This window comes from Solanum verrucosum, unplaced genomic scaffold (assembly GCF_900185275.1).
Source record: "Solanum verrucosum unplaced genomic scaffold, falcon-dt-bn FXZP01000246.1, whole genome shotgun sequence".
Lineage (NCBI taxonomy): Eukaryota > Viridiplantae > Streptophyta > Magnoliopsida > Solanales > Solanaceae > Solanum > Solanum verrucosum.
The window spans coordinates 407973-420026 of NW_026019995.1; the positions used below are offsets into that span (position 1 = coordinate 407973).

The 12054-nt window shown below is 37.7% G+C and overlaps 1 protein-coding gene across 1 annotated transcript; it reads right to left on the bottom strand.

Moving 5' to 3' along the window:
* Positions 1-1127: 1127 nt before the first annotated feature.
* On the bottom strand, positions 1128-10621 carry LOC125819229 (uncharacterized; the record flags this gene model as incomplete). The annotated part of the gene is given in 9 exon segments (XM_049498695.1): positions 1128-1248; positions 1402-2180; positions 2298-2935; positions 3376-3487; positions 3489-3633; positions 4084-5186; positions 7942-8060; positions 8958-9374; positions 10528-10621. Coding segments are annotated over 9 exon segments (3528 nt in total), but the record flags the coding sequence as incomplete, so codon positions are not given.
* Positions 10622-12054: the final 1433 nt, after the last annotated feature.

Sequence of the window (12054 nt, forward strand, 5' to 3'; positions counted from 1 at the left end):
AGAATTAAATATTAGAATGCGGAAGCACAAAGAAAAGAAACAAAAAAAAACTAAATAAAGATATGGGAAATTCGAAGGAAAGATCCACGAATTTCCAAAGATTAGATGTTCTAAGGCCTTGAAAAGATCCAAGTAACAACGTATAGATTTATGGAAGAAATCTAACGCCTTTACTTGAGAAAACGAATCAAAACGATAGATTCGGATCTTGACCGCTTTATGAGTAACTAAAGACAATAATTAGTATGTAGAAACTAATCACCTTCTAAAGAATACCAAAAAGAAACCAAAGATATCACAAGAAGAAGTTATTTTATACCTTAAACTATGAAACTAGTAAAGGTTTAAAGATAAATTCTCAAAGAACAAGTCACAAAGGTTCAAAGAACTCTCTCAAATATTATTAATATCAATCTAAATTGTCTTTAATGAATGAAAAGGACTCCTATATATAGGAGAAGGGAAAAACGTCCAAGAAGCCAAACCCTAAAAAAACAATTACAAGGAATCCTACTCTAGAAAGGAAATAAAGTAACCTAACTAGGAACAAATTTAGTACTTCTAGGAAAGCATTAAATGGTACTTAGGAGACCATAAATAGACTAAGGAAAATATTAATAACCTATATGTAAATAAATAAATAAGGTAAATCCCAACTAGGAAAAGAATCTTGACAATCTTGGAAAGTTTGACTAGTCTTCTCTCAAAACTTGGGCAGAAAGCAACTCTTGTTGTGGCTGATTCTTGGACTCTTCTTGACCTTTTTTGCACGAAATTGGACCTTAAAATTCCTCATCTTGGGCTTGAATTTGGGCCACCAAATAATTGTAGCATTTGGACAATTCCTCTCCCTTGGGCTTGAGCTCTTCTTCCCCAATAAGAAACCTTTGGATCAGCGATTGAAGCCCATTGAGCTTATCATTGAACTCCTTGGTTTGAGATCTTGTTATGGGCCTCCTTGGAGTTTCTAAAGCGTCATCCTTGTCCTTCAATGGAGTAGAGCTTCCTTGGATGCTATCATTCCCCTCTTCTTGAAGAGAATTCGTCCTCGAATTCAAATCTGCATCAAAATGGGAAAGATCAGAAACATTAAAAGTAGCACTAACTTGGAACTCACCAGGAAGATCAAGTTTATAAGCATTGTCTCCAATCCTTTCAAGGACTTTGTATGGCCCACTTCCTCTAGGATCTAGTTTGGTCTTTCTTTTGGAAGGAAATCTTTCCTTTCGCATATGCACCCAAACCAAGTCACCAGGTTTAAAAACAACATATTTTCTGCCCTTATTCCTTCGCAATGCAACTTCCTTGTTCTTCTTTTCAATTGCAAGCCTTGTTTGTTCATGAATTTTCTTCATCATATCAGCCTTCTTCTTACCATCAAGATTAGCAAAATCATTAGTAGGCAAAGGCAATAAATCAAGGGGGGTAAGGGGGTTGAATCCATATACAACTTCAAAAGGAGTCTTACCAGTAGAAGAATGGAAGGTCCTATTATAAGCAAATTCTACAATAGGTAAGTAATCTTCCCAAGAAGTCAACTTTCCTTTTAAAATAGCCCTCAACATGTTCCCTAAAGTTCTATTAACCACTTCCGTTTGCCCGTCCGTTTGTGGGTGACAAGATGTAGAAAATAGCAATTTAGTTCCCAACTTTCCCCAAAGAATTCTCCAAAAGTGACTTAAGAACTTGGCATCCCTATCGCTAACAATAGTTCTAGGTATTCCATGCAATTTAACCACTTCCTTTACAAACAAGTCAGCCACATGAGATGCATCATTAGTCTTTTTACATGGGATAAAACAAGCCATTTTAGAAAATCTATCTACTACCACAAATATACTATCCTTACCATACTTAGTCCTTGGCAGCCCCAATATGAAATCCATAGATATATCAATCCAAGGGGAATTAGAAACAGGTAAAGGAGTATAAAGACCATGCGGCAATGTTCTAGACTTAGCCTGTTTACATTCAAGACAATAAGAACACACTTTTTCAACATCCTTTCTCATGCTAGGCCAATAAAAATGTTCAGAAAGTATTTCCAGTGTTTTGGGTACACCAAAATGTCCCATTAGCCCTCCACAATGTGCTTCCCTAACAAATAGTTCACGCAACGAGCAGTTAGGAACACATAATTTATTTTCCTTGAATAGAAATTCATCTTGAAGATTAAATTTCTCAAAAGGACCTAACTTACATTCAGCAAAAATCTCACCAAAATCAGAATCATTAGCATAGAGGAACTTGATTTGGTCAAAACCCAATAACTTTGAAGTAAGAGTAGAGATCAAAACATACCTTCTTGAGAGTGCATCAGCAACCACATTCTCCTTTCCTTGTTTGTAAGCAATTACATAAGGAAAAGTTTCAATAAACTCTACCCATTTAGCATGCCTACGACTAAGTTTACCTTGGCTCTTCAAGTATTTTAATGACTCATGATCAGTCTTGACCACAAATTCTCGAGGCCACAAGTAGTGCTGCCATGTAGCTAACGCCCTCACCAAGGCATATAGCTCTTTATCATAAGTTGAGTAGTTCAATGTTGCTCCACTTAGCTTTTCACTAAAGTAGGCAATTGGCTTGGAGTCTTGCATCAAAACTGCACCTATGCCCTTACCAGAGGCATCACACTCAACTTCAAAAGACTTAGAAAAATCAGGCAATTGCAAAAGAGGCGCAGAACACAATTTATCCTTCAGCAAGTGAAATGCATCATCTTGTTCCTTTCCCCATGTAAAAACCTTATCTTTTTTAATAACTTCAGTTAAAGGAGCAGCAATGGTGCTAAAGTCTCGCACAAACCTCCTATAAAAACTAGCAAGTCCATGAAAACTCCTAACTTCAGTTACACTATTAGGTTTAGGCCATTCTTTTATTGCCTTGATTTTCTCATCATCTACTTCAACCCCCTTAGAACTGACCACAAAACCTAAGAAAACCACATGATCCACACAGAAAGTACACTTTTTGAGATTAGCAAATAAGCGCTGATTTCTAAGAACTTCAAAAACTTGTTTTAAGTGCTCTAGGTGTTCATCCAGATTTTGAGAAAAGATCAAGATGTCATCAAAATACACCACAATAAATTTTCCATGGAAATCTTTAAAAACATGATTCATTAGTCTCATAAAAGTGCTTGGTGCATTAGTTTGCCAAAGGGCATAACTAACCACTCATAAAGTCCATATTTGGTCTTAAAAGCAGTTTTCCATTCATCTCCAGGATTCATACGAATCTGATGGTAACCACTCTTTAGATCAATTTTAGAAAAGATTTTGGAACCATACAGTTGGTCCAACATGTCAACAAGACGAGGGATAGGATGGCGATACTTTACCGTTATCTTGTTGATGGCTCGACAATCTACACACATCCTCCATGTTCCATCCTTTTTGGGGACCAATAGGACTGGAACAGAGCATGGGCTCATACTCTCTCGAACAAATCCCTTTACAAGCAATTCTTCAACTTGCCGTTGTAAATTCTTTGGTCTCTTCAGGATTGCTCCTATAGGCAGGCCTATTAGGAAGTTGAGACCCAGGCACAAAGTCTATTTGGTGCTCAATCCCTCTCAAAGGTGGCAATCCCTTTGGAGTGTCATCAGGAAAAACATCTTCAAAATTCTGCAAAAGAGAAGAAACACTCTTTGGCAAAGAAGGAGTTAGTTGTTCAAAATTAATCAATACTTCTTTGTAAGTAAGTAGTATTATGGGCAGTCCCTCTCTCCTAGCATTCAAACACTCTTTGGCTTTTATATAAAGGCTCTCATTTTTCTTTTCCTTAGCCTCTTTCCTCTCACCAAAACATTTTATTTTTTTACTCACACCCTCTTTTACCTCTTTACTTAGATCGCTGCCCTCTCTCTCTTTCTCTCGGCCATCTCTCTTTTTTTCTATCTCTTGGCCTTTTTCTTTTCCCTCAAGCTCACTTTTTACCTCTCCCTTTTGTTTTCCCATTGTTTCCCTCAATCGTTTTTGATCTTCAAACACTTGAGAAGGAGATAATGGTGCAAGAGTATACTTCTTACCATTATGCAGAAGACTATACCTATTCTTTCTCCCATGATGAGTAGTATCCCTATCATACTGCCAAGGTCGGCCAAGTAAAACATGACATGCTTGCATTGGAACTACATCACAAAGAATCTCATCTTCATACCTACCAACATTGAATGAAATCATGCATTGTTTGTTTACTTTTACTTCTCCACAATCATTCAACCATTGGAGCCTATATGGGGTAGAGCGCTTCATGCATGCAATTCCTAGTTTATCCACCAAGTATGAACTCACCACATTTGCACAACTTCCCCCATCAATAATCATAGAATAAGTCTTCCCTTTTATCCCACACCTAGTATGAAACAAATTCTCTCTCTGCCCTTCATCAACACTACCCAAATTGATAGTCATAATTCTCCTAACCACCCCAATTATACCATCATTAGGCAGTTCCAAATCATCTTCCTCACTTACACCTTCTCCCTCTTCTTCTTCCCCCTCACTTTTTTCACTCTCATATTCTCCATTCTCTCTAAGTAGGATGTTTCTTCTACTTGGACATTCATGCATCATATGCCCCCTTCCATGACATTTGTGACATTGAATAGAACTTGAAGGTTTAGAAGATTTAGGATTAAAGGTTTTACCTCCCTCCTCAACCTTACCTTTACCTCTATCATCTTGAGGTTTGGAAGGAGCTTTCCCCTCTTGAGTTGACCATGGCTTCTTAGAGATAGTGTTTGATCGACTTCTCCATGAGTTATTTTGCTGCTTTTTCTCAATTTGTTTTTCAACTTTTACAGACAAATCAACTAACTCATCTAAAGTTACATATTGTTGTATCTCTACTACATTAGCTATTTCTGTATTTAAACCATTTAAAAATCTAGCTATTGTAGCCTCTTCTTCCTCCATGCAGTTAGCTTGGATCATAGCCATATCCATGCTTTTGAAGTACTCATCCACCGACATGGAGCCTTGCTTCAAGCGTTGAAGGCGAGATTGTAGATCTCTTTGGAAGTATGATGGAATAAATCGCTTCCTCATTACCCTCTTCATCTCTGCCCACGTAGCAATAGGTGGTAACTCCTCTTGCAATCTGTCCCTAGCAAGCTTTTTCCACCAAGAAGCAGCATAATCAGAAAACTCAACAATAGCAAGTTTAACTTTCTTACCCTCAGAGTAGTTATGGCAATCAAAGATGGCTTCAACTCGTCTCTCCCAATCAAGGTACAAGTCTGGATCCCTTGTCCCCTTGAAAGATGGCATCTTCATCTTTATACTATTTATATTATCATCTTCTACTCTACCTATTTGTCCCCTCCTATCTCTTCTTTCTAGATTAAATTCAACATCAAAATCATCATTATCATATTCAGGATTTACAAAAGGGATATGGGGTACATTCCTTCTAACTTGGGGTCTAACATTATTTGGGGGTACAACATTATTCTCCCTCCTAATTGCAGCTATGGTGTCATTCTGCTCGATAATCATATCCCTCATCTCTTGAAATTGAAGGGTCCATCTCTCAAATTGTTGGTGCATAGCTTGAAGGGTGAAGTCGTTCCTTCCTTTGACCTCGGCTTCTAAACGAGCCATTTCCTCATCACCACCTGAATTAGACATCTAAAAAAAAAGAATAAATGATCAAGTATCACACTTTTAATATGGCTTTTACCCTCTTTTAAACTCACCCACACTTGCCTTTTTCCACTCAAAATCACCTTTGAACGAGAATACTTTGTAGATTTATAATTAAACCAAAACGTGTATCAAGTTCGTAGTAATAAAGTATGGAATCTTGGGGTACAAAAGAAAGTAAAGAACTAGTCCTAGAACAAGTAGGATTTAGTTGAAACAAAACGCGAATAAAAAGGAACTTATTTTAGAATTATAAGAACAAGAAAAAAAAATTCCTCTTATTCTTAAAAGTCTAGAATCCCCTCTTCTTGCTACCTTCTTGCTTGGAAACAAATTAATGCAAAACTTGGAGAGCAAGTAATAAGTTTACTTGGAGAGCAAGTAATAAGATTTCTTGAATAGCAAGTAATAAGCTTTCTTGGGTATCAAGTAATCAAATTTCTTGGAGGACAAGTAATCAGATTTCTTTGAGAGCAAGTTATAACTTCTTTTTTTTTTTCTGTTCACGCAACTGTAATAATTTTTTTTTTTTTTTTTCACGACGCTACTGTTCACGCTATTTTTTTTTTTTTTTTTTTTTTTTTTTTGTTGCTCTAAGAAGAAATCCCAAGATTTATCAAGAATGGAATCTTGATAGAACCGCTCTGATACCAATTGATAACAGCAAGGTTAAGGGAGATCACAAATAGAGAATTAAATATTAGAATGCGGAAGCACAAAGAAAAGAAACAAAAAAAAACTAAATAAAGATATGGGAAATTCGAAGGAAAGATCCACGAATTTCTAAAGATTAGATGTTCTAAGGCCTTGAAAAGATCCAAGTAACAACGTATAGATTTATGGAAGAAATCTAACGCCTTTACTTGAGAAAACGAATCAAAACGATAGATTCGGATCTTGACCGCTTTATGAGTAACTAAAGACAATAATTAGTATGTAGAAACTAATCACCTTCTAAAGAATACCAAAAAGAAACCAAAGATATCACAAGAAGAAGTTACTTTATACCTTAAACTATGAAACTAGTAAAGGTTTAAAGATAAATTCTCAAAGAACAAGTCACAAAGGTTCAAAGAACTCTCTCAAATATTATTAATATCAATCTAAATTGTCTTTAATGAATGAAAAGGACTCCTATATATAGGAGAAGGGAAAAACGTCCAAGAAGCCAAACCCTAAAAAAACAATTACAAGGAATCCTACTCTAGAAAGGAAATAAAGTAACCTAACTAGGAACAAATTTAGTACTTCTAGGAAAGCATTAAATGGTACTTAGGAGACCATAAATAGACTAAGGAAAATATTAATAACCTATATGTAAATAAATAAATAAGGTAAATCCCAACTAGGAAAAGAATCTTGACAATCTTGGAAAGTTTGACTAGTCTTCTCTCAAAACTTGGGCAGAAAGCAACTCTTGTTGTGGCTGATTCTTGGACTCTTCTTGACCTTTTTTGCACGAAATTGGACCTTAAAATTCCTCATCTTGGGCTTGAATTTGGGCCACCAAATAATTGTAGCATTTGGACAATTCCTCTCCCTTGGGCTTGAGCTCTTCTTCCCCAATAAGAAACCTTTGGATCAGCGATTGAAGCCCATTGAGCTTATCATTGAACTCCTTGGTTTGAGATCTTGTTATGGGCCTCCTTGGAGTTTCTAAAGCGTCATCCTTGTCCTTCAATGGAGTAGAGCTTCCTTGGATGCTATCAGACCCACTCGCACAAGCCATCAGTTTACTGGTCTTAGTTTTACGACCTCTCTCTCGAGCAAGCCGAAAACACATATTTGAGATTATATTTGCCACTACAACCTCGTTAAGTTCATCCACAACAACTAAACGAAATCACAATTAAACTATGATTAAACTATCAGCAAGCAAGACCCAATAATTATCCTAACCCATATTCGCTAAACCACACCCCAAGAATTGGGGGTTTTAGCACACATGTATAAGAGATAGACATTTATACCAAATGGAGATTGTATTCAACTTGGTATGATGATTTAAGTCTTGATACAGGCCAAAATCAAAGAATCCCAGAGACCCAAATCAAAATGTTGAAGATGAAACCCTTTGGATCTTCAAGTTTTCAAAATCCTCTCAAACTTAGAGAAAAAATATCAAAAAGTACTATTTTATATGAAAATTATAATAATTGTTCGACACTTAAAACTACAACTCTAACTAGTATTTATAGTTTTCACAGATTTGTTTTGCAGCTGATCATTCGGGTTGTTAGTCGGAATCGCCGATCAACTCGACGATTCGCCCTTTGGTGTAGTTCATCACCGTCTTGCACCAACCTTCAGCATCGTCGTGCCCTGGGTCATTAGGTGACATGGTACTACTTCGCGAAACTTCTCGGTGATTCACCGATTGCTCCTTTTTTCCGCCGACTTGATCCTTTCCTTCAGGGCTCAGCACACTGGAACAAAAGGCGAAGTAGGACCCTTCAGCGACTCGCCAAGTGGACTTGGCGATCCTCAGGCCTTCATTTCTTCGTTCTTTTCAGCCTCTTCATTCCTTTTTGCGATGTAGTGTCCATGCTTTCCTTCAAACTCCAAATACCTGAAACTTAAAGGTTTTCATCAGATATTGAGGTAAAATAAACATTTGAGGACATAATTTCTATTAAAATATAGCCCTAAATGATTCTAATTTGTGGACTCATCAGGCACTTGCCTCACCGAGTTTTACAGGACCTCCAGTTAATGTGGGGGTCCAAATGGTGGACTAAGTCATGATCACCGACCTGGTTGGCGATTCGCCAATATACTCCTGGGCTCACCGAGTTTTACAAACTCCAATTTAAAAATGTCTTGAGTCCAATGGCGGTCCAAGTCGGGCTCGCCGACTCCTTCGATGAGTCACTGACTGGACTTTGAGCTCGCCAACCTGCACTTTTCAAACACATTCAACCTAAAAAATTAAAACACGATTATTTCTAAAACAAAAATAAAGCGATAAACTTAGGGTTGTTTCCGAAGAAGCGCCTTAGTTACCGTTGTGGCACGAAGCAAGTCCCTACTTAGGTTTCATTCCTTGGGTTTGCCTCAGTGTCACAAGGCAACCCCTTTATTGGTTGTGGGTAGAGACAAGACAGCGTTTGGTCCATTTGGGAGTCTAGTAGCTGAATGAGCATGGAATGAGAGGTTATCATCTGATTCAGCATTAAGACATTCTCTTTTTTCTCCAACAACAATCTGTGGTACTCTTTGACTTTGTGTAGAATGAGTGAGAGGACCTCTTCAATTTTCCCACCCTCTTTGTTCTTCTTCCTTTGACGCTCATGAGGGGGGATGTACCTTTCTTTCTTTTTGACATTACCTCCAATTCCATGACTTTCTTGGCGAAGACATCCAAGTGAGTCATCAATGTAGCCAATTCTTGGTCTTTTTTTGTCTCCTTGTTGGTTTTAATCATGCCATCAAGAATTTGGGCTACTGCTTCATAGTGTTGTTGTATCAAACAACCCGAAAAGAGTTGACCAGTTGCGCTTCTATTTTGGGGACCAAGACCTCTATAGAAGCATTCCAGAAGCACCTTTTCTGGAATTCCATGAGTTGGGCACTGCTGCAATAAGGCCTTAAATCTATTCCACAACTCATAAATAGTCTCACCCTCCAATTGCTTGAAAGTTAGAATGTCATCCCTAAGAATCATTAATCTCGAAGGAGGGTGAGCCATTGGGTCACCATTGCTACCAGATATGTTCAATTTCTCTGCTCAACAAGCAACACGGAAACCAAAACTAAAAGTAAGTGATTCAACTATAACTAAGAACAACAAAATTCAACTTAACTAAAGAATCTTAACCAGCACCACTCCCCAGCAGCGGCGCCATTTTCAGTTAACGTTTCAAGGACACTTCATGCAATTCTAAGTGTCAACGATCGCTAGTCAGTATAATAACCCAACTAAATGAGTTGGGGTCGAATCCCACAAGGAGCGATACGTGTTTAAGATTCAAGAGTAAAGTACGGATATGTTCTAATCAGGCATAGGAATAAAAATTTACGAATAAAAACATAATTCAAATTAGGGGTGACACGAATGTCAAATAACAAGGGGGATTTTTGTTTAAACTATCAGCTACAACAACAACAAAATAATATGAATAAGACAATAATGAGACGGATTATTAGGATGTGATCGAATTATAGGTTAAGGAATACAAGTGGGTAATTGCAATTGTTAGTAAATAGTTGTAACTCAATGAATAAGCTAGACTTTAGTGGGGATAAACTTTCTCTCGAACAATTTACCTCGAATCAAGTCGGTTTCTCTCGAACACCAACAAGCATGCAATTGAGAACAGCCTACGCTTTAGTCTATTCACTCTCTCGAGCTGAATGTGTGGAAAAGGGTTTAGGATTCACTCTCTCGAGCTAAACCCATGACAACCCAATACCTACAGACCATCAATTCAGTAATCTTGGTTTTAAAACCTCTCTCTCGAACAAGTCAAAAACACGAAGGTAGAACTGTATTTGCAACTACAATTCTTTAAATTAAACCACAATTACTAATTTAAATTACTTTTAACTAGCATTTAAACTAACAATTAGCAATACCCATAAGCTAAATCAACCCATAATAACACCCCAAGAATTGGGGTTTTAGCTAGACATCATAAAAAGATAGAAATCGTTACCAAATTGTGTTTCCATCAACTGGGTAAGATTAATTTCGTCTTTATAAAGGTCTAAATTTAAGAATCTCAAAGACCCACTTTCAATTTCTAAAAAATGGAAAACTTCAATTCTTCAAAGCTAAGGAAAAGTTGTCTAAAAAACACAGAGTTCAAACTCAAAAATTACTCTAATGAATGTTCAGAATAAAATTTGACACTAAACATAATGTTTGAAAATGTACTTATAGGTGCCAAAAATATGCTGCGAAGGGCCATTCCGCGCAGTAAGTCGGGCTCGTCGATCAGCTCAGTGATCTGCCCTTTGGTCAGTTCCATTGCCTTTTTTCTTTGGCCTTCATCATCCTCAAGTTCTATAACTTTGGGCGATCCAACACTACATCGCGGAACCATTCGGCGACACGCCGACTTCTCATTTCTCTCACCAAATTGATTTTCTCCTTCAGGGTTTGGCACAACTGAACTTTAGGCGATCAGGAGGCCATTAGGTGACTCACCGAAGGGACTTGGCAATCACCAGGCCTTCATACCTTCTCTCTTTCAGCTAGCCTTATTCATTTTTGCAAATTAGTGTCCATGCTTTGTTCATCAATCCAAATACCTAGAAATCAAAGGTTTTACATCAGTTATTGAGGACACAAAATATATCCAAATAAATCCCTAAATGATTCCAAATCATGGAATCATCATCCCACGCATAAGGGAAAAATGACCCTAACTTAAAAGTTATCGGGGCTACCGATGGACCATGTACTGACCGACGGTCCGTCCTATCAGTCCGTCATTTGGCATCAAAAGATGAGAGTTGTGGGCCACGATCCACAGTCCAGGACCACAGACCGTGGTCCAACCTACAATCAGTAGGTCCTGTTGTGGGTCATGCCTTTTCTGGAAAATTTATGGAAGAGTTGAGATAACAAACCACGAACCCCACCTACGGTCCGTAGGTGGCCTCCATATCTGCAACTTCTGAATATAGAGGGAACATTCATCCTTGAGTAGAGTCTAAACTAGCTGAATATGGAGGGAAAGAGCTACAATCCCTAGCACTAAGTACTAGGAACTGAAATCTAATTGAACCAAGTTCCAAGAACATGCAAATATGCTGAAATGCAAGTATAAATATAGGAACAAGATACTGAGACTGAATTTATGCAAGAGTAAACTAAGAAACTGGAGAGGAACTATTACATGAAGCCGAAATGAAATCGGAAGGAAAGAGGTGAGGATACTTGGCCTTCATGGTTGCTTCTACTTCCCAAGTAGCTCCCTCTATGGACTAACTCCTTCATAAAATCTTCACTGAAGCTACATCTTTGTTCTTCAACTTTCAAACCTGACGATCAATAGAAATAGTCAAAGGAACCCCGTGCAACCTAACTATCTCATGGATGTAGAGTTTAGTGTATTCCTCCCTTGAATATATAGTCTTGATGGCCAAGAAGTGAGTGGACTTAGTAACTATGTCTTCTATTACCCAAATGAAGTCATGATGTCTACGAGTACGAGGTAAACCTGTAATAAAGTCCATGTTGATCACTTCCCACTTCCATGTAGGAATGTTAATCTCTTGAGTCATACCTCCTGGTTTCTGATGTTCTACCTTCACTTGTTGACAATTAGGGTACTTAGCCAAAAAATCTGCTATATGCCTCTTCATGTCATTCAACAAAAAGACTTCTCGTTGATCATGGTAGATCTTGGTGGCACCCGGATGAATAGAATACCTTGATTTATGGGCTTCTGTAAGG